At 40.2% G+C, this 24187-nt stretch overlaps 1 protein-coding gene across 3 annotated transcripts in view; it reads left to right on the top strand.

Moving 5' to 3' along the window:
• The first annotated feature begins 11243 nt into the window (after nt 1-11243).
• Nucleotides 11244-24187, top strand: part of LOC148026112 (RNA-binding (RRM/RBD/RNP motifs) family protein) — a 32928-nt gene continuing 19984 nt past the window's right edge. For 2 of the 3 annotated variants that reach the window (XM_087693366.1, XM_087693365.1), the window contains exon 1: nt 11244-11729. In XM_087693366.1, the coding sequence (XP_087549492.1) occupies nt 11339-11713 (375 nt within the window). In that variant the 5' untranslated portion in view covers nt 11244-11338 and the 3' untranslated portion in view covers nt 11714-11729. The remainder of the gene's footprint in view (nt 11730-24187) is intronic. The other variant, XM_087693364.1, reaches the window with a different exon arrangement.

The following is a 24187-nucleotide window of genomic DNA, read 5'->3' as shown; positions in this document are numbered from 1 at the left end:
AAGAATAAGGGTACCATTCATTTTGTACCCACATAACTCTCTTGTCTGCTTTCCTCTCTCAACCTTCTTGCCTCAATAGCTTCTACTTTGTATCCCACCATTGGTTCCCTTTGTACAGGCAACCCTTGTATATGTGCACATTGTGTAGTTTTATATAAATGAAGATAACAAAGAACAAGGGCACTATTTATTTTTGTACCCACATAACTCTCTTGTGTGCTTTCTAGCTTCTTCCTCACATCCCATTGTTGCTTCCCTCTCAAATGAGGCACTTGACAAGCTTATAGCTCTATAGATGGTCGCTCCTCCTCTCTATTTGATCGATAGTTTTATATGGTTTGCAACATGCTTAAATTGTTCTTCCTCTCCCACACAAACTATATCATCATGTGTCTTGCCACCGTGGTCTTCCAAGTGGTGATGAGGGCGAGCGAAGGTGATATCTCCCTTCACACACACGCAGGCACGCACGCACACACACACACACAAAGTAAAGGGCATTATAGGTTAGATAATGATCTTCCAATATACACATACAAATAGTAGGTATAGATGCTTTCTTAACAATTGAGTAGTGTACTATATAATGAGATCAACGCTGCAAGCGCATTGTTTTATCTTCTATCTTCTTTCTTTGAGAAAGAAATGGGTGCATGGTGGGAGCAAATGGCAACAATTCCAACGAATTCCATGATATAATATAAGTCGATTATATCCTGGTACATTTTTTTGGGTTCTTAATTGCTAACAATATTGGAGGGACACTAGAAGCTTGGGTCTCTCTCTCTCTCTCTCTCTCTCTCTCTCTCTCTCTCTCTCCCCCCCCCCCCCAGACACACACGTGTAGTTGGGCCAAAAATTGAGTCCAATGTGTACATCACATGGCACCATATCATTCTTCAAAGGGAAAATTTTCCTTGGAGAGCCCTAAGCTGAGAGCTCTCTCTCTCTCTCTCTCTCTCTCTCTCTCTCTCTCTCTCTCTCTCTCTCTCTCTCTCTCTCTCTTTGTAATCATGTATTTGTTGAGAGCATAGGCATATGAACCCTCCTTATGTAGGAGTGGATAAGGGCAGGCAGGTGTGAATGGTCCCGAGGGAAGGGAAAACCCTAACCCTAGCCAGTTGGGGCTATATAAACAACCAAGGGGTCTACATCAACTTTTGAGTGAGAGTGACCCAAGTTGTACTTTCATGAGCAACTGAATAAGCAAGACATGTTCTTTTACTTGTGAGCTCCTCTCCCTCTTGTGCACACTTCAATCCTTGCTTCCACTCTAATTTTCCACATGGTATCAGAGCCATCTTTGATCCTTCAGCTTCCCTCAGCCTCTTTACACACCTAAGTGCACAAGAAGAACTCTTGCCCCCACATTTACCTTCCTTTCCACCATAGGCAGCTTGACCCACCTCTGTTGGAGGACCTGGGGAGAGCAAAGGAGAGCATTTCACCTCCTGATTTCTTCTAGAGATCTCCTCAGCTTAGGATGATTCAGAGTGGCACATCAAAGGTTGAGATTAGGCAACGTGGAGGGTGACATTATGTTTTTCCTGAAACTGGCACAGATTTGTATGTGACACATCATGAGCTATTGTGCGTGCTGATGACGACACAATCTCAGTAGCTTTCATGGGGCTTTGTTAGTCCCCCCAAGTGGGCCATGTCCCTCTAAGAGGGTTTGAAGAAATTCCTTCTCTAACTACTGGCTACTGTAAGCAAAACCCTAACTGTGGGTTTCTGGCAGCCATAGCCAAGAAGCTTCAAGCTTCCTATTTTTTCACTTTCTTCAATCTAGAATCAATCATTGAAGCATATGCTTCGAAGTATATTCCTGATCTTTGAGTAGCTCCAACACTTGGGGGACATCATAAGTTCACCGAGAAGCGTGCTCTCAATACCGGTAATGAGTCAAGTATCTCACTAAGCTTGACAAGGTAAACACCTAAGCATCTCAATCTTGAGATGAGTGCTTCTAAGCACTAAAAAGGCATTTAGTGACATTAGTACTAATGCCCTATGTCGGAACATGAATATTGATGTGGTTGAAATCTCCTCAGACTCTTCACCAAGTGTCAAAGTCATTAATCGACCTTGCTCAACCAAATGCTTGTACACTAAACCACAAGGTGGGGAGGAGCTAGAAGTCTAGTCAAAGCTCACCTCATTGAAACTTAGGAAAACAGTAAAACTTAAATCAAGGGTTGTTCGAAGGACAAGACCACCAAAATCTTACCTTGAAATATTATATATGTATTATTTCCAACCTTTTTCATCCTTACAGCTTTCAAGTTGGTTATTATTTATAGGGCTATCAATTCTGTTACTTGGTTCGTACTTGGGCACTTGTAAAGGACTAGACGCTGCCATTGCCTAAGGCAATAGGTAAGACCTTCCTATAATGGCCATGGCCTATGCAGATGTAAGGCCTCAAATTTGCAAGTTTAATGTAAAAGATTTCCATCCCTAGCAGGTCTTGGTAAAATATAAAATGATGGAACGAGGCTACTAGCCCTTCATGAAAGGGACCAAAGTTATTGACCCATCAAATCCCCTTGATGTAGAAGACGATGAAAGAGCTCAAGTCATCATCATGCTTCATCTAGATGAATCCTTAATTATCGTATTGACCAACTCTCCACTGCCAAGGAGAAGTGGGATGAGCTTGAAAGGCTCTATGGCGCTACAGGGAAGAACTCCAAGATTTTTCTAAAGAGTGAGTTTTTTAGCTTGGAGTATAAACAAGGAGAAAATCTAAGTAATTTTATTTCACATATGAAGGGGCTCATGGCACAGCTAGCCTCCGTCAAGCACCAATTCATGATGAAGATGCCATTGCCATCCTTCTCGAGTCCATAAAGAAGGTCTTTTCAACCCTTGTTACCTTGTTACTACCCTTACTAACATCCTGAACCCAACTTTGGCAAGTACCATTCAGTCATGCCTAGATGAAGAGAAGAGGAACCATAATGAAGGCTCTTCAGCATTTACTTCTCCTGAGCAAGTGTTAGTTCATATAACTGCTACAAAGTGCTCCTTTTGTCATAAAAAAGGGCATATTGTAAGTAATTGCTGGAAGAAGTATCCCGAAAAAATGAAGTGCAATAAATGCAAAGAGTTTGGGCATATCACCAGTAAGTGTCCTAGTGTTCCAGAAGTACCTAAGGAATTGGAGGCCAACTTTGCCTCCTAATCCACAGATGATCGACTCTTCTGAGTTCTATATCCTTTTTGCCTATAACCATCCTTGTAAGCATATTCTATAAAGGCATCCAATTTGGGTTAAGGGGGGTCAGTCTCTTATTCTTTATATTCCAATACCACTTGGCATTTGGGGGGGGGGGGGGGTGTTGAGAGTATAGGCATATGAACCCTCCTTATGCAGGAGTGGATAAGGGCAGGCAAGTGTGAATGGTCCTGAGGGGAAGGGGAAACCCTAACCCTAGCTAGTTGGGGCTATATCAACAACCCAGGGGTCTACATCAACTTTTGAGTGAGAGTGACCAAAGTTGTACTTTCATGAGCACCTGAATAAGCAAGACTTGTTCTTGTACTTGTGAGCTCTTCTCTCCCTCTTGTGCACACTTCAATCCTTGCTTCCACTCTGACTTTCCATAGTATTTGCATGTGTACATGTAAGAATTTCTCTTAGTATGAGCTTTGCAAGATTTTTTTTTTCTTTCTTGGCATACACAAGTTTTGATGACCTTTTGATGCACATCTCCTATAGGTACCTTCCTCTATGAAATGGGCATGCTCATGTTGCACATGGATATGTCCTCAACCTCTCATCCAACTTGCAAAGTATCACCCCCACCCTCAAGAGCAATAGAATTATGGAAATATGTATGCCCAAAGAAACTCTCTCCTCCATGTTTTTTCATTAAAGGATCTTTCTACAACCCACATTTTGCAATTATTGTTGCTTTCCATTAGTCTTTGAAGTAATGTTTTAAAGACATTTGACTATCGATTGAAGCCATTATGATCAAAATTGTTTTTGTGAAGCAAACTAGATGCCTCAATTAGTTTTATCACAAGCTTCTTCTTCTATTTGTGATGCTTTATCATTTTGTTGGGCAATGCTAAATTCCTTACAATTTTAACTTGCACATATCACATTCGAATTACTTTCTTCATCTATTGTAAAATTGTCACTTTGGAAAGACATGCATATCAAATAGAGAACTCATTATTAAGTAAAAAATATGGAGATCCCTACCTTTTCAAAATTGGACTTAGCTTGAGCTACAACCACACTTTCTGGAATTGAGTGTGCTCTACAAGATTGAGGGGGTAAGGTATGCTTCAATCTATCCAACATTGAAACCACTATGAATTGAGAGATGTAGAACCACCCATCCCCCCAACCCCCACCCAACAAAAAAAAAAACCCGCACACACACAACCATGATTTCATTTTTAAAATTAAGGGTTGGGTCATGTTGTATAATAGCTATATTTCTATCAATACAATCTCACATTAGTAATGTTCCTTCAATAGTGAACTAAGCACAAGCCTATTGAGGGTGTTTGTGGTATAACTCCCCTTGAATTGTCATCTTCTTATCCCTGTAGGCATGGAATATACAAACACATTTTTTGGATCTAATTGAATGGTATGTACTCTCTTGAAACTTTTTAAGGCTTCACCATCGAAGATATCTTTAACATTTGCTAGCCTAGACTTAAATAACCATGACATCAAGGAGGACTTAAAGAACCATGAGGTTTTTTGGACCCAACCATGCAAGTTGGTAGAATATAAATTTTTATAAGGACAACACTAACATTCTCTCCCACAGTGAATTTGTGGAGCTTGTGTACTTCTCTTCTCTAAGTTGGTAAGCTCCTCTCTTTATCACTCACATGAACACATTAATTTCTCAATGGTTAGAACCTTTAGACTATATGGGTACCACCCTAGTATATTCACACACACACACACACACACACACACACACACACACACACACACAAAAGAGGACTTCATGGCATAGGCCTATGCTTAAGCACACGTGCGAATGCACACACACATTTGTGGGATTTCAGTGGTTGTAGAGGAAAATATCTCTCTCCCTGTTATTAATGGGGACTTGGTGGTTCCATCTTTGTACACATATACACACAAGCATGCGCACGCACGTGCACACACACACACACACACACACACTCTCTCTCTCTCTCTCTCTCTCTCTCTCTCTCTCTCTCTCTCTCTCTCTCTCTCTCTCTCTCTCTCTCTCTCTCTCTCTCTCTCTCTCTCTCATACACATGCACGGGTGTGCACACACATACACATATAGAGTCACACGATCATTGATATTGCCTCCATTTTCATATTCCTCAACACTTCCATAGTCCAATAACCCTCCACCCAGTCATTCTATCTTGTTGCCTCCACTTGCCAATGCTCAAATCTCTCTTACTTGAACTTGCCTATTTTCATAGAAGAAGATGAAGAAGGAATTTGTTGTTCTCTAACTGGCTCTTTGCTCGCCTCACCCTTGTCTCACCTTGAAATGAGCTTCAACAAGCTACTTCATGTGACTATGAAATCTAAGGCAAACTACTTCAAATTCAGTATGATCAAGAGGTTGTTGGTTTGTTGGCATTATCATGGTCAAAGAATTCGCAACTAATTCTCCACTTTGGTGGATTGCAGGGAAGAAGAAAAGGTAACTAAGAGGATGTAGAGAAGTTGGGCATTCATTCTCTCTCTCTCTCTCTCTCTCTCTCTCTCTCTCTCTCTCTCTCTCTCTCTCTCTCTCTCTCTCTGTTTTACATCTTAATTTGTATGCTTGAAGAGACATAAAATATCTTCAACCATATCTAAGAGTAATGAAATGTTCTCTTTTAAAACTATGCATTACATAAACAATACTAGTGAGTTTTTGGAGCTAATTAGATTTGGCTAGAGACTTGTCATATAGCTTGACACGTTGTTGTATAGCTTGACATGTTGTATTGATGAAGAGGACTTGCAAAACATCATATAGAACACCAAAAATTTGCTTGATCAAAGTCTGAGATCTAGTAGTTTTTACATTTCACTTTTTTAAAGAAACCTTTTGTTTAAAACTTAACTTATAACTTTGTAAGAGCAAAGTAGTAACAAAAAAGAACACATAAACATGCTATTTAAGTAGCATGTCAAAGAGTTGGTACAAGTCTCTTCATTGTTTTGTAATTATGGGGGAAGGTGTCATTCCCTTGTCTTTTGAAAAATATATACTTTTCTTTGCTTTTCTTAATTTAGCTTTACTGTTGATGATGAGTAAAGAAGAAAATGAAGATTGTAACCTTGTGAAAGCTTGTACCTAAGAAGATTATCATTGCGTTTGCTAAACTGAAGCTTGCAACAATCAAATAGAAGAAAATGAGCATACTAGATTAATTCCAAGTATAACAACAAAAAAAAGTCATATATATTACACTATTATACAATTCTAGTAAAATATACTATAATAGGGGAAAAGGTGAGACTTGGTACGTACAAAAGCAAGTACGATCGATACTATAGTGAAAACTAAATAAAAACCCATGTTACAAGCATCAATGATAATCAGTAGTTGATATTTCGTCATCCCATATTACTAGGTTACCTTAGTGGAGCCCACAATTATATTGAGCTCACAAGAATATAGATGCAATAAAAATGAGAGACGTTGAACAAGAGTGAACCACAATAGGTAGCAAATTCAAATAGTAACTTAGCTATTTCTATGTTGTATACATAGGAAAAGAGGGGGTTTGTTAATTATGCTTGACCCATTTTAATGTAGCCTATGTACTCATAGACATATGTTGTTGTAGGGTACAAAAGAGTTGTGAGGGTTTGCACTACATGGCTATGACTTTCTTACACATTAAAAAATAAGATATAATCATTTATATGCAAGAAGAGGAGACAACTTAGTTGATCACTACTTGTCTTAGCATGCGCATGTGTATGTAGCATCTATGATGCTGAATTTCATTTTTTACATGAAAGGCAAAAGAGAGGACTTAGATTTTGATCAACATCCATCTATATATGCCACGGTTGAATAAATGTGTTTGCATGCTATACACAAGTTATTCTTTTTAAGAGGGGGACATCTCAGATTTATTTTGATTAATCACAACATTTAATTATGCATGGGCTAACTATTATGCTACAATATTTAGCCAAGATATATGAGTTAATGCAATCGTGTGATGATTGAGTTGCATGTGCCATATTTGGGAGAAAACAGTCGATTATAGCCACATGATCTCAATTTTACATCATGGGCTTAATATTGTGTGTGATGATTGATTAGTACAACTGTTGTGGAGCATCCATAGATTAGAAGATAGAGGAAATGAATCATGGCTTTTTAGGAGGGGGATTTCTTCAAATTTTGCTTTATTTATGAATAGTTGATGATGTAGGGATCAACCTAATATGCTGAAAGACTCATCCGAGATGGGCCAAACTTATCAAGAATATGTTTGAGTTGCATGAGTTACATGGAGGATAAATTTTTCCTTAGTCACGCATCATGGGCTATAATTGTCATGGATTGAAAGAGAGTGTCATGGCCTTTCGTAGGAGCCTGCATAACAAGTAGGTAGGGCCACCATTATCATTAATAGTTGTCAATTGAAAGAGAAAGTGTCATAAACTTTCCTAGGAGCTTGCTAAACAAGTAGGCAGAAGTACCATTTCCATTAGTGGTAAGGTAGCTATAGAGCATCTAGAAGATTGAAATAGGTGGAGCATTAGCAACATAGAGCCAAGTGGGCTAAAATTTTGAGAAGTTGCTATCCATATTAATTGATATACAATGTACACATTAATGGAAGCTCCAACAATGTCTAGGGGGACCAAGCCTCATAACAAATGCAACGTTTTGAGGTTGTCTAGACTTTAGGCTTCTTGGACATGGAGTCCATTGCCACTTGTGCTCATGGTCCTTAGTAGCTTCAACGGCCATGACTCGTGGTTGTGACTAGGGAGTTAATTGTATTCATGACTATGAGTATGGCATTCAACTTGTGGTCATGACTACGTGGCTAAATAGATATGCACTATCCTTTTAAAAACACAATAGAGAAGTTGCCTACAATTATGTGCCATCATGAGCTACTTGTGATGCAATTAAGAGCATTAAAATAGACTACTCGATGAAGGGATGCTACTACTACAACAATTAGTGCAAATATTGGCCAACTACCTACGAGGAAAGCATACTACAAAGAGTATTGAGTGGCTGTGAGGGCTAAATTTGATAATAAGCATGAAGGACTAATTGAGGCAAAACCGTAACTTCAATTCATAAAAGAAACACAAATCACATCAAATCAAAGCATCAGTGAAGAGCAATACTTTTGTGATTGATGAAATCGATTAGGTGGGTTGCTTGCTTGATGGGGATGTAGAGGCAATTGCTTGCTTATGTACCCTACCCTTTGTTATCAACTTCTTTCATTGATATCATCTTGATGAGACATAGACCAACAACACACTTGTCTTCCAAGTTGCTATGCACTTCCTAATGATTGATGTAATCATGCCACTTATGGAATTTACTTTTTTTGTTTAGTTTGCATACCATCCACTTTTCAAGGGTTTGATTTTTTGTAGAAAAGATTTCGTAAAAATTTTGGGTAAAAATTGTTGAATGATGTGGATCTAGGACATGACACAAGCTATGGTGGATCAAAGATGAAGACCAAGTTCATAATGACATGGACAACTAGAGACAAACTATTACACAAGTGAATTAGGTTCCAAGATAGATTAGCTTGGACTCATAAACACAATCTTGTGTAGAATTGACAATGACAAGACACTTAACTGAAAGTACAAAGCATCATGATATTGTATTCATTTTCATAGTCAAGTACAATGCTTTATAGACTTTGAGTTGTTCCACTCTCCTCACTGTGCATATGGGATTCAGGACAGCTCCTCTTGGAGCATACATCATTTGTCTATTTCTCAACACCCCCCCTAAAATGATGAGTCCCTACACTTGCTGGCTTTTGCCCCCCCTACATGATAACATGGCCCGGAAGACTAGCTCATAGGCAGCCTAGTCAAGTTAAAGCTTGAGACTTTACATCTTTGGCAAGGGTTTTTACAAATCAAATCCACTAAGGGAAATATAGAGATCCACTATGGGAACAAATTCCTTAAAACAATCTGCCAAACCTTCAAGGAAGAAGGTGATTGACCTTGAAAAAGAAATGCCAAAAGTTTCTTCATCCAAGAAGCAACATACTGAAAAGAAGAAAGGAGTGGTGGACTTGATCAATGATGACGATTAATATAATAAGGGGAAAGGCAAGTGGAAGAATTTTTGGGTGGATCAACTCATTCATGTTCGGGGTGGCATGAATGAGGAATTTGGAAACCCCCCAAAAACAAGGGGTAAACCTTTGGGTTAAAGTAGTAGACAAATTGTCATCTACCTATCATGACCTTGACAAAGACGTTGAAGCATGTCGAAAAAACCGGAGTGCAATATTAGGCCAACATAGGATTGATAAGGCTCACAATTCAATATTAGGAAATCATTGACATCACACTTACAAGTGGCATGACATGATGGATGAGTGCTACCACAATTCAATATTAGGAAATCATTGACATCACACTTACAAGTGGCATGACATGATGGATGAGTGCTACCACAATAGGGCATCTATTAACTGTGTGTCCCATACAACATTCACTACGAGTAACCATACTGTGGGTGTTGCGGGGGGGGTGCCGAATTCGTGGTTGAGCACTTCTTGATCATCTCAAGGAGAACTTGCTTCGACAAGCGGCTTTAGAGTGCAGGTGCCTAGATATCCTTGCACAATTCTAAGCCGCCATGGTTGGATTTCTCGATCAAAGTGCCTTGTAATATATGAATCTTTATTAAAGTGTGCTGTTGTCAATAATTCATGCTTTTAATGTGTGCTATTGAACTACAAATTGTTCTATATGGAAGTATGATGTAGGATGGGCTGGGTTAATCCATGACTCATTAAATTTCACTAGAAGTGAGCTAGGTCAAATGTGTGCCAGGGGTGAGTTGGGTAACTAATGTGTGTTATCGAACTACAAATTGTTCTATATGGAAGTATGATGTAGGATGGGCTGGGTTAATCCATGACTCATTAAATTTCACTAGAAGTGAGCTAGGTCAAATGTGTGCCAAGGGTGAGTTGGGTAACTAATGTGTGTTATCGAACTACAAATTGTTCTATATGGAAGTATGATGTAGGATGGGCTGGGTTAATCCATGACTCGTTAAATTTCACTAGAAGTGAGCTAGGTCAAATATGTGCTACAGGGGTGAGTTGGGTAACTATTGTTTGGAAGGAGATTGTTCCTACCTAGCTCGATCTTACATGATGCCATTCAAAGGATGCAAATAAGGGTTATTACACATGAAATATCATTGGAATTTTATACATTCTAGTACAAGAATGCCAATGGAACAAGCTTTTGGTATGTTAAAGGCAAGGCTTCACATATTGTTGAAGAGATGTGACATGAATCTACATCATGTGCCATATCTCATAGCCTCTTGTATTGTGCAACATAATATTTGTAAGATATACGTAATTTATCCCATCCAAGCTGAAGATGCAATGGAGTGAGCACAAAGAGGCGACGAAGGTGATGGTGGAGTTGTATCAAATGACTTTGGCTTTGGGGCCGATCGACGTAACAACATTGCAATATGATTGTACACAAACTTTGCAAGGAAAAAAGTACATCAAGTCTTTGGTGGCAACATTTTGAAAAGTTAGACATCATCATCTTCCACTTGAAAGAAAAAGTATAGGTTCATGTATTTTTCCACTATGTTCTTTTGCAACTAATGTACCCTCTCTTTCTAGATCAATGTCATGATTAATCTTGCTTTTCAACCATGTTTGTAATTTGAAGTCTATCACGTGACTTAATCTTAACTATTCAATTCTTTACAAATTGCACACTTCAGTTAAATGAAAAATCTTGAATCTTTTGCTGCCATCGTGTGAACGCAAGGGGGGTGAACATTAAAAAAAGTCTCTTCAGCTTACGCCATGTGAACTTAAGGCTAGCGGCAAGGATACTTTGGATCTTATCCACCTGAAAATGCATTCCCCAACCGCCATCAACTTCCACCGCCCCCGTTTGAACCCAACCTAATAATAATAATAATAATAATAATAATAATAATAATAGTAGGAGGTCTCTCATGGTTCGCCTGGTCTGAAACCGACCTTGAGGAAATTATAAACACAGAAACATCACCCGAAGCTGAAACTCGTGAAAGTTGAACAGAAGAAGAAGAAGAAGAAGAGGAGAAGGACAAGAAGAAGGAAGAACGCCATAATGGCGACCATCTCCCTGCGTCGAGGCAACGCTCGCCTTCCCCCCGAGGTCAACCGAGTGCTGTACGTCCGCAACCTCCCCTTCAACATCAGTTCTGAGAACATGTACGACATCTTCGGCAAGTACGGTGCCATCAGACAAATTCGTCTGGGCAACAGCAAGGACACGCGTGGCACAGCCTTTGTTGTCTACGAGGACATTTACGACGCCAAGAACGCTGTCGATCATCTCTCTGGTTTCAATGTCTGCAACCGTTACCTCATCGTGCTGTATTACCAGCAAGCGAAGATGTCCAAGAAAATTGACACGAAGAAGAAGGAGGAAGAAATCGCCAAGATGCAGGAGAAATACGGTGTCTCTACCAAGGATAAATAAAGGCAGCTTCTCCCTTGTGCGTTTCAAAGCCTGCCTTATTGCATGCGTTGTGCTGTAAGATTTCTGAGATATTTGAATCGTTAGATAATTATATTGCCTGGTTCTGAGAAATTTGAGTCGTTAGATAATTATATTGCCTAGGTGTCTTGGCTTATTATGTGCAAGTTTGAGCAAAGGCTGCATGTATAAGGTCGACACTTTTGTGAATATTATGTCTGTTTAGATGTTTGGACGTTTGACTCTTGTGAAAGCAGGTCGTGTCTTTAGCAGATAGGTTCTGCTTCTGTTGGATGTCAAAGATATACATTACGATGTATTTCTTTTTCAAACTAGTGCTGGAGCTGGTGGCTGAGTGATTAAACTATGTGCAAAATGCCCAGATGTAGGGCTGTTTGGGATTTTTGCTTGAATGTGCCTCAAAATGAGGTGTTTCCTTTTGCAAACTAGTGCTGGATCTGGTGGTGGAGGAATTAAACTATGTTCAAAATGCCCAAATGTAGGGCTGTTTGGGGCTTTTGCTTGAATGTTCCTAAAAATGAGCCAAATTTGGAGAAATCAAATTTGATGTGTGATGTGTGTGGTAATGCTAAAATTTTAGTAGGTTGGAGTTTGTTTATATCATAGAAAGTTGAAAGATGTAATCTATACGTCTGACAAAGGAAAGTTGGTGGGTCATTCTCGAAGACAACAATTGGGAGTGTTAATTGTGCTTTCCCATGCATAAATAGAGACAGTTCTGCATAGAAATTAGTTGATGCTATGGATCATTTTGACCCATTTGTGTGCTAGATTGATTCTTTGCCAATGGCTTCTGATGAAAGGCTAGGTTAGATGAGGTGGTGTCTTGTGTCTTGATAGACAGTTTGACATTCCATTGGCCCATGACTCTCAGATGTGCATGCCAAGTTGTTGTAGGATCACATGCCCCTCAAACATGTCTAGGTCCCATATGCCCAGTGGGAATACTAGTATCTTTTGAAATAAGTAGTTGAAGCTATTAGGACAAGCAAACATAAATGAATTGTAATTGCCAATTGTACGTGTGGTTGTGAGTAAAGATCGATCGATGGAGTGCTATCATGTCCATTTTAGATTGTCATTTTGGACTTGCACCAAAGCATATATTGTAGTGCAGTTGATGATGAGGTGATTGCCATTGGTAAGTAGGGAGGTTGGATTGTTGGTGAATAGTAGAATGGGATTGCTAATGTGGCAACTGGTTGGACAACAATAACTTCTATTGGTAGTGTAGGCATTAGTGCATGGCCTATTTAAGGCATCATAGAACATCATCACCTTACCTTCAATCGTGCTATTCGTGGTGTGTTCTTATTGTGCCAATGCAATAGCCATGTGAAGGGAGTCTTTGCGAGTATTAAGGTTCATGTTCTTGGTCTATTGCTAACTACTTTCATTGCAAGACTATCAATGCCAGATCGTGCGTATGGAATGTTGTTAAGCTATCGAAAATGTTGCCTTAATTAACAAAAATGTATGCCTTCATGAATCTCATTGTTATTGGCCAAGTTAACATAGCTCTTGTACAACCCCCAAAAGGAAATTAAATCGATTCTTTTTATTTAATTTTTTGGTAGAATAAATGTTGTGAAAACTCTATAAAGGGGGAGTGTCATTTCTTATCTCGAAGTTTTCAAGTCTTGATGCCTCTATGCTTGCTTACTTAGTATAATCAACATGTCATTGGAGATGGTGTAGCATGGCTTTTGCCCTCCACAAATTGCTCATGGATTTTTGGGTGGCAATAAGATTACTCACAGGGAATATGATGTTTGTTAGAATAGAGTTGGAGTTTCCACCTCTTGCAAGCATATATGTAGTTGATGGATGACTCGTTGAAGGATTTGCCAAGCCATAGTGGGGATGACTAGTGCCCCTTGGAGATTGGATTCTCTAGTATACAATAATATAGGTGTTGTTGTCTATGTGAACCTTACTAGGGGGTTGGTATGGCCATTGGATTCTTACATTCAAAGGATTTTTCTTGGCATTGGGTTGATGATGTCACATGGAGCTCTCAAGTTTTCTAGTTCCTTGGATGAGTGTAAGCACAATAGTTGCTTACTTAGCTTGATTGGGCATTTTGGTTGGTGATGTTGTTGTGGTTAATATTTATGATAGGTACTAAAGAACGAGGGCACGTCAAGAGAAGGAAACATTAAGAAGTTTAGGTATTGCCTACCATGGGCTAGAGTCTTACTGCAATCTTCAAGAGACTTGCTATGTATTCATGGATTTGATAGGTTTAGATTAGTTAAGGACTAAAGTCTTATTGCAATCTTTAAGAGGCTTGTTGCAATCTTCACAACGTAGATCCTAGATGCGGTAGAAGGCCAAAGAAGATGGAGTGGATCCAAAGTGCCAAAGCTGATGAAGTTTGTTGATGTAGTTTGTCAACGAAGAGACTCATGATCTTGGGAATTCCCCTTTGAAACATAAGGGCCAGAGAATCTATCACCAATTTTGTTCCCCTTTGAAAATAGTGGGAGATGTGAGAAAACCACTAGAGGAGATGGTGGGGAATGGGATGGAACGTGTGGAATAGATGGTTTGCACAGTGGGGAACGAGTGCAGCTATGGAAGTTTGCCTTGGAGAACCCTATACAATGAAAAGGGAATGGAGCTAGTATAGCCCTCTCTTGCCATCTTGTCACTAAAATGACTCCTGAAAAAGAGCCCTCAACAAAAATAGCTTGCTTGGTGAAAACCTGAGTACCAAGTCTAGTGAGGCCATAAATAGAGAGGAGTTGAAAGACCAAATCTAGAATGTGTAGGATGTCTAAGCGGAGCTCAATAGACGATTAGGAAACAAGAACAAAGTGCCAACACCATGAACATGCACTAAACAAATGTCACCAATAGTGACTATACTGTGTGATGGACAAAGATCTTGTTGCAAATCTCCTTGAGGAGTCATATCACTCGAAGCATCACTATCAATAAACCAAGGCCTCTTCAAAGACCAGATAATTGATGAAGTAAGCTCCTCCATCACATAGATGTGAAGGAGCACAAACTCATGTGTAACAGTTGAGTGAAGAAGTAGAGGAAGGCGTAGATGTTTTAGCTCCATCCTTTGCTCTTAGAAGAAGGTGAGGCTATTTTTTCCAACATTTCTCCTTGGAATGAGTGTCCTTCTCACGGTGTCGACATTAAGGCTTCTTTGAATCTGCACCATAGCCCATGGAACACTCCCAATGTTTTAACCTACTTCTTCTCCTTGTTCTTCTTGTTTTGCTTGCCCTTCTTGTTGTCCCCTTTTGAACTTGGTAGTAAAAGCCTAGAAAGATTGGATCCATGGTTACAAACCTTCGAGAGTCATGCTTTGTGCTCCAAAATAAGCGGAGCTAGCTCTTCCCATAGAAGGGTTTCTTGAACCCTTGAGGTAAGCAAGTTGGTGTAGAAGACACCATACTTGGGAGATGGCATTCGAGTAAGGAGAATCATTGCCATGTCCTTTGATGAGATCATCTTGCCAAGGGATGCAAGCTCATCCCGTATATGTTGCATCTTGTTGATGTGATTTTGCATAGAAGGGGAATCATTAAAAGAAAGCATTCGGAGTTTCTTCTCTATGGTGATATGATGGGAAAGGTCTTTTGAGGGTAGAGAGAAGAGAGATTCGTCCACACCTGTGCTGTGGCTTGAAGTTTGTGCACATACACTAGGATAGAATCCTACAGCCTTATAAAGGGAAAAGAGCTCACCCTGGAGTTGAGTTGATCCCAAAGGGCTATTTGGTCCATCGTAGAACCAATGCGGGGATCCTCCATCGGATGGGGGAATGGGGTAGTAAAGTCAAGGATATAGTCTACTTTGTAGGACCAAAGGGATTAGTTTGCACTATCAAGTTGATCTTCTTTGGGGTGAGAAGGGAGCATTGGCACTTGAACAAAAGGAGCCATCATGGCACTATGAGAACTTAGTACGTGCTTTGTGAGAAACATGTAGAGATGTAGGGGGGAGAAGGTGGCTCCGATTTTTTTGATTTATCAAAGCGAGAATGAGGCTTTGAATATCAATCTTCACATCGCTCTTCATGATGGCTGATTGGTGGGATTGCCTATTGGTGAAAACTAAAGGTGGCAAGGATATTATCCACTTTGTAGGACCAAAGGGAGTAGTTCACACCATGAAGTCGATCTTTGGGGAGAGAAGGGAGCATTGGTATCTAAACAATAGGAGCCATCATCGCTATGTGAGGATTTAAAGTATAAGCCTCGTGAGAAACATGTAGAGAAGTAGGGGGGAGAGATGGCTTGGATTTTCTCAATCTATCAGAGGGAGAACAAGGCTCTGAATGTTGATTTTTGCATCATTGTTCACGATGGTTTTATTGGTGGGATATCTTATTAGTGGAAGACTAAATGGTCTCTGCATCGGAGTCATCAAAAGCATCAAACTAGTGGCTCAAAAGAACTTGCAAACACACAAGAATATGCTGTGTTTTGGTTTTGGGCAGCCCGAACAGAGGAGAAATCAGCTGTGCCCTACAAACTACAAAGAGAAGTTGTAGATGCCCTGAACAGTTTGTAGGAGGCTCGAACAAGGTAGAAAATCCGTGTTCTTTGGGATAGATCTACTCCAAACAGCAAGCTGAGCTTGGTCTTCTCTTTGTAGAATTTCCAAGTCGTCACATTTGTGATGATACCATGTGAGAGTGTGCAACGGAAGGGAAACACGGACATGTAGATAGAAGGGAAGAGAAAGACTGCAATGAAAGAAGAGAATGCAAGAAGAAAATCTGTACTGAACTCCAAAGGAGTGCTGAATACAAAGAGGACTGATTAGTCTCAGCATGCAGCCCAAGGTGTTAGTGAGGGCATCAGATCAGGCTGATGATGGAAGGCAGCACTGGAAGATGGAGGAGAATTGTTGAATGTCGGAGTCTGCTGAGCAATGTGCTGAAACTTGCAGCAGAAAATCTGTGAATGATGATTGCTACCAAATTCCCTGTTATTTACCAGGAAATGCCCAAACTGGCTGACCTGGACAAAATGGCTGCAAAAATGCTGCCTGACTGCATTTCCAGTAATAAAATATTGTTGGTGGCCACATAAAATGCAGATCACAAAATAGTAATGCTGATCACCTCTACCAGGTGTGAACAGGTCCTCCAACCACTGAAAAAGAAATGCAAAGGAGCTGGAAACTGGTCTTTGGCATTGTGAATTCACCTGAAACTCGCTGGGAAAGGAATGCATGCTCTAAACAGAGCTGCCTCCTCCTCCAAAATGCATGACAGACCAAGTGTCAGAGCTCTTAATGTCCCCGTCTGACTCAGACTGAAGTTCATAGGCAGGAGATGACTCCCATGACATACACGACTGCTAACAGATTTGTATGGTTGTAACTTGATCATTTTTGTGTGTTGTGCGTGTGTGAACGGAAGACAATGGGAATACAAGTAGTTAACAAAAAGAACTCAAAAGAAAAGATCCCTTGTTGGGGATGCCTGGCAGGGGGACAGGGCAGGGATTGGTGGAACAGGGGGACTGTTGTGAGGGACTGGATGGAGGAAAAGCCCTCAACTTCTTATGTTCAGGATGGTATGCCCATGTCCAGAGGAGTCAAGACGGCTTTCCCTTGTGATTATGCACTAAGCCTGCTTTATTGAGTTCACTTTACTCTGACCACCCAATCGGGTGCACAGGTTGGTTGCTGTATTGCTAAACTGAGTAGAACCTTTGTAATTCAGTTCTAGGATGGCCAGGTGTTGAGCCTGATACTTTTACACGTTTACATTTGTGACAGACTTCCTCCCCAGGCCGCCTTCTGCATTTACCTTCAGCTTAACATTCTGTTCCTTTCTTCTGGTCCAAATCTTTTGGTCACATCCTAGAACTGTGTTAATAACATCTTTGTGATCCTTGCATTGAGTCAGTGGAGCAGCCATTTATGGCCTACCCTCTTTTTCATGTCATTCACGGGTACTGGCTAGATGTAGAGCCTGATGACATTTGTGGGGCAGTTCCTGCCCCTTTGCTTCATGCTGCCAGCATTTAGATGTGGTCAGTACATCTAAAGCTCTTACCATATACATTGTCTCATGTCCTTGTTCACTTGTGCTCCTATGAAAATTTGAAGTTCAAAACACCCGTCAACTATTTGTTTAGCACTGTTGTACAGTAAAGGACAGCCATAAGCTGGTGAAGATGAGATGGGGACCACACAAAATGGGATGATAAGGGGCACCAACAAGCAATCCTATCTAAATTTGTCACTTGTGGAGGACATAGAGATGTGAATGCATTCGAGTATTTAGCAGACTGTTAATAAGTCACAGGAGATATATGAACTATCAAAAGCGTTGTCCACCGGTGGAGAAGCTGCCAAGCAGCCAAATACTCAAAGCTAAGTTGCATATATGAAAAGTAGTTGGAAAATTAAATTCAGGAGGCAATGCATGGCAGTCCACAGAATTTTGATTCTCTAGGAAGTGCAATCTTCAGATATCTGTGCAAGCAATGTTTCTACATCAATTAGACCTATTCACGTATGGCGCTTTCCATGTGTGTGACTGGGCAGCATGTCTTATTTTGTGATGAGAAACCTCAGTAGACTGTGGTTGTAATTGTTGTGCCTGCATGAAATGGCACCATTTTCTTGGTATCCCCTTCCCTTTGTTGCGGCAGTCTTTTTAGTGTCCAGCACTGGTGTTTGGTGTAGTTGAATGGCAGGTGTACAAAATGGTACAAGATGGTACAAGTCAGAAAGTGATGCAGTAGAAACCACTGCCTATGGTGTAATAAACAGGATCAGGGTCCCAGTTTGGGCTTTTGCACAAACTTGTACAGTTGTACACGTTCTGACCATGACATGGCCAAGTGCTTTTTTCTTGCACAAAAGGAAACAGAGAGATCCCAACATGTTATGTTTATGAGATGAAATTACTTTGAGACCCCTTATAGTTTGGTTAAAGATCTCTAATGATGTGTGTGTCAAGTATATTATCAATGTGTGCAGTAATGGTTGAGAAATTTTGTATATTAAGCTTTCCTGTAAATCATCATTGCATGCATTTGTGTACAGTTTGGCAGATAATCAATGATGATGGTACAAGTGTGTTGCTATTTCTCCAGATGGGTTCTTTTTTTTACTCCTAACCATATCTAATGGCTAGCTGTGAAAAGTTCACATGACTTCAGGAGCAAGTTGAAATGTCTTGCCTATCAATCTATCAGACTATTCACCCCACAATCAATTTGGGATGCTAGAATCCCAGTTTGGTCTTCATTGAAGAAAGAAAAGAAGTATCCTGATCTGAAATCGCCTTTAAGGCGTTATGGTATTTGTCAAACTCATTAGATACATATTCCCCACCACCATTGGATCTCAAGCATGAGATGTAGCAATCAATTTCCTTCTCAACTTTCCTCTTGAATTCCTTGAAAACAACAAACACTTCGTCCTTGTGTTTCAAGATATATACCCAGTTATTGAAACCATCTATGAAAGCCACATAATATTTAGATGCTCCTAGAGAGGCATTATGGACTGGTCCCCGTACATCAACATGTATCAACTATAATGGTCTTGTACTATTTCAAACATGCTTTACAAATGGAAAGCTAGATTGTTTGCCAAATTGGCATGCATCACAGACATGACCTATCTCACTGTATGCAAACTTTGGCAAACTTGTCAACACGAGCTGCTTTGTCTGCATAGTTTGCAACGGCTGAATATTTACATGACCAACCCTTTTGTGCCATATTTCCAAATCTCTAACAATGCCCTAGCCTTGCGCAAACATGGTTGATTTTAGCTGAGGTAATGTTGCACCCAATGTGAACATTTTACTATGTCTGTGACCTTGAGCAATGAGTTTAAAACCATTACCATACTCTTCTATGAAGCAGCCATGCTTATCGAACCAAACCTACAAGTTCTGTTCAGCCATCTGACCAATTGATAACAAGTTTTTTGTAATGGAGGGCATATGCAATACATCATGTAGACTTTTCTTTTGCCCATCATGAATGACCAAGGGTAGTATGTCCTTATTCTCAATGGTGTGTTGAGTATCATCCCCTATACACACATATCCATTCTTTTCAGGAACCATATTTGTAAACCAATCACCATGAGGTGTCATGTGATTCGAAGCTCCAGAATCAATGTACCAAACATTATCTGTTTTAGCATCCTTAGCTGCATGGTTTTGGACATATGTCATGGCAAACAGTTTGTCAATGGAAGTATCCTCTATATTACTTGATGATGCATAATGTCCCTGTTGTTTGCCTTTTTGATTAGCTTGCTTTTTCTAGCACTCTTTGGCAATGTGGCCATACTTGCCATAGTAATGACAATCCTTATCTTTATTTGGATTGTCATGAGTATGCTGTGACTACCAGGATTCTCTGCCCCTAGCGCTGGATCTCCCCCTCGCTCTAAAATGACCGCCACCTCTTGCATGTTGACCCTACAGGGCATTACTACTGTGAGATGCATGTTGTTGTGTTCCTCGTCTAGTAGCAAAACCTCCTCCTTAATTGCTACAACCTCGTTGATTAGAGTAGAACACATCTTTACGTTTAGAGCTACTTGATCGTGTGGTCAACCCCAATTTGACTTCATCATGGATCAACAATGACACAAGCTCATTGAAGTCTGGAATTTTAGCTTGCACGGATATAGAGGTGTTCAAAGATTTGTACTCAGGTCCAAAACTGTTTAGGGTAACAACCACTAAATCCTCATCATCAACGTCAGCTCCAACTAGCGCTATAGCTGGATCTGCAATGGTCTTAATTTTGGTCACATAGTCTTGTATGCATCAACCTTTCCTGTCCATATTGTTGAACTTCTCCTTTAGTTGGATTTTGCAAGCACTAGTGGTCGTGCCATAATATTGCATCAAAATATTCAAAGCGTCCTCTGGTGACTTGCAGTTCATTATCTTCATATACATTGCATCAGAAATGCACAAAGACAACCAATGCAATACTTGTTGGGCTCTTTCCATCCATGCTCATGTTGGGATAAAGGGTAATTTCTGTGTTTGCTCGTAAGGGCCACGTTGTACATAGCACATATACCTATCTTTGCCTTTTTGATTAGCTTGCTTTTTCTAGCACTCTTTGGCAATGTGGCCATACTTGCCATAGTAATGACAATCCTTATGTTTATTTGGATTGTCATGAGTATGCTGTGACTACTAGAATCCTTTGCCCCTAGCGCTAGATCTCCCCCTCGCTCTAAAATGACCACCACCTATTGCATGCTGACCCTACAAGACATTACTATTGTGAGGTGCATGTTGCCGTGTTCCTCATCCAGGAGCAAACCCTCTTCCTTGATTTCCACGACCTTGTTGATTAGAGTATAACACATCTTTACTTTTAGAGCCACTTGATCATGTAGTTAACCCCGATTTGACTTCTTCATGGATCAACAATGACACAAGCTTGTTGAAGTTTGGCATTTCAGCCTGCACAGATATAGAGGTGTCAAAAGATTTGTACTCATGTCCCAAACCGTTAAGGGTAACAACCACTAAATCCTCATCATCAACATCAACTCCAGCTAACGCTATAGCTGGATTTGCAATGGTCTCAATTTTGGTCACATAGTCGTGAATGCATCAAGCTTTCCTATCCATATTGTTGAACTTCTGGTTTAGCTGGATTTTGCAAGCACTAGTGGTCGTGCCATAATACCGCATCAAAATATTCCAAGTGTCCTTTGGTGACTTGCAATTCATTATCTGCATATCCATTGCATAAAAAATGCATAAAGACAACCAATGCAACACTTGTTGGGCTCTTTCCATCCATGCTCGTGTTGGGATAAAGGGTAGTGCCCATGTCCACCCGTAAGGGCTAGGTTGTACATAGTACATAAACCTATCTTAAACATTATTGAGGTACACTCTTTAGTACCACAAAATCGTGTGTCTCTATCTCTTCTCTCTCTCAACCTGCATCTCTACACAGAAGCTCCATTATAGCTAACTTAATAAACTAGTATCAAAGCTTGAGCTATCGATTTCTGATGCATTGCTGTTTAACATTGAAGGGTTGGATTTTACTTATGACATTTGGAAGCGACTAGAAGAATTGTATGCTCAGAAGAGTGCTGCAAGAAAAGTCTAATGACTGAAGAAACTCATGGATTTGTGTATGAAAGAGGGTATTGCAATGTCTACTCACCTTAGTGAGTTTAATTCCATTTTCAGCCAACTTGCGGCTTTGAAGTTTAATATTGATAATGAGTTCAAAGCTATGTTCTTACTTTGCACTCTACCAGAGAGTTGGGATACCTTCAGGATTGCTATGAGCAATTCTAATGCTACTTTTGTATGCTGATGTAGAGAGTGCTCTACTCATGGAAGAAATGAATCGGCAGAACAATCTATCCAGTAAGTCTTCTAGTGCTTTGCATACTAGAGGTAGATTACTACAGAAAGGAAAATCTAATAGCAAGGGACGTAGTAAATCACGTGGTAAGGATGTTGAATGCCATCACTGTGGCAAGAAGGGTCACTTCAAACGTGACTGCTATGAATGGAAGAAAGAGAAAGGGAATGGCAAGAAGATGGATGACATCAAGAAAAATAAAAAAGAGAGTCAGCTTGCTAAGAAAAGTAGTGTAAAGATGGAAGAGATGAATGTAGTCAAGTGCCTCTTTTCATGTCACCCCTCACCGTGAGTAGTTTACAGACTATATAGGAGGTCGAGATGGTGTTGTCCATCTTGGGAACAATTATGCATGTGACATTGCAGGCATTGGCGGTATGCAACTACAGTTTCAACAGGGATATGTCTTCACTCTTTAGAATGTAAGGCATGTACCACAGCTCAAGAGGAGCTTGATTAGTACTTGATAGCTAGATTACGATGGATTTCATACCACCTTTGGCGACGGGAAATTGAAAATCTGCAGAAGATCTAGGGTTATTACCAGAGGCTCAAAGAGCGATACTTTGTATCCTCTCCATATATCTAGTGTGTGTGACCATGTTGCTGCCGTGACCGAGCAACAAAGTATTTCCTTGTGGCATGGCCGGTTGGGACACATACGTTAAACATGAATGAAAGTACTTTCTCGTTTGGGTTACTTGCCTTGTCTTCGTTATGCTGATTTTGAGCATTGTGATCATTGTGTTTATGGTAAGCATGCACAAACATCTCATAAAAAGTCTCTTTAACTAAAATCTTTGCCTCTAGAGTTAGTACATTCCAATGTATATTAGATGCCAAGGTTATCTCTAGGAGGAAAGAAATACTTTGTCACGTTTGTCGATGATGCTACATAGAAGGTATGGGTTTACCCTATTCATAGCAAGGACGAAGTGCTTGACAGGTTTAAAAAATTCTTGGAATTGGTAGAGAATTAGACTGATAAGGCACTTAAGTGTCTTTGCTCTGACAGCAAGGAAGAGAAGAAAGAGAGTCAGCCTGCTAAGAAGAGCAGTGTAAAGATCGAAGAGGTGAATGTAGTGAGCCATGAGAGTGATAGTGGGAATGATGTACTCTTTGTCTCTTCATGTTTTAGTGCACATGCTTGGATAGTCGATACTGATGATGACATGCACACTTGGATTTTGGATTCAGGTGTCTCTTTTCATGTCACCCCTCACTGTGAGTGGTTGATAGATTATAGGGGAGGTTGATATGGTGTTATCCATCTTGGGGACAATTATGCATGTGACATTGCAAGCATTGGCAATGTGCAACTGCAGTTTCAGCATGGATCTGTCTTCCCTCTTCCGAATGTAAGGCATGTACCGCAGCTCAAGAAGAGCTTGATTAGTACTGGACAACTAGATGATGATGGATTTCATACCACCTTTGGAAATGGAAGATATATAGAGGATCTAGGGTTATTTCCAGAGGCTCAAAGAGTGATACTTTTTATCCTCTTCATGTATCTAGTGTCTGTGACCATGTTGTTGCTGTGACCGAGTAGCTAAGTGTTTCCTTGTGGCATGGCCGGTTGGGACACATGAGTCAAACAGGAATGAAAGTACTTTTTTGTTTGGGTTACTTGACATATCTTCATTATGCTGATTTTGAGCACTGTAATCATTGTGTTTATGGTAAGCATGCGTGGACATCTCATAAAAAGTCTCTTTCATTGAAATCTTTGCATCTAGAGTTAGTACATTCCGATGTATGTCAGATGCCAATGTTATCTCTAGGAGGAAAGAAATACTTTGTCACATTTGTCGATGATGCAACTTGGAAGGTATGACTTTACCCTATTCATAGTAAGGATGAAGTGCTTGACAAGTTTCAAAAGTTCTTGGAATTGGTAGAGAATCAAACTGATAAGACACTCAAGCGTCTTTGCTCTGACAACGGTCGGGAGCACGTGTTCAAAGTCTTTCATGAATTTTGTGATAGAAAGGGGATAAAGAGGGAGCTCACTGCCCCTCACAATCCACCTCAAAATGGAGTTGCAGAGTGCATGAATCAAACCATACGGGATAAGGTCTGTACGATGTTG

Source organism: Lygodium microphyllum, chromosome 14 (genome assembly GCF_053477565.2).
Source record: "Lygodium microphyllum isolate KBCC chromosome 14, Lygodium_microphyllum_v1.1.10, whole genome shotgun sequence".
NCBI classification, from domain to species: Eukaryota; Viridiplantae; Streptophyta; class Polypodiopsida; order Schizaeales; family Lygodiaceae; genus Lygodium; species Lygodium microphyllum.
The sequence above is the reverse complement of the archived record's forward strand: the minus strand, read 5'-3'. Positions and strand labels throughout refer to the sequence as shown.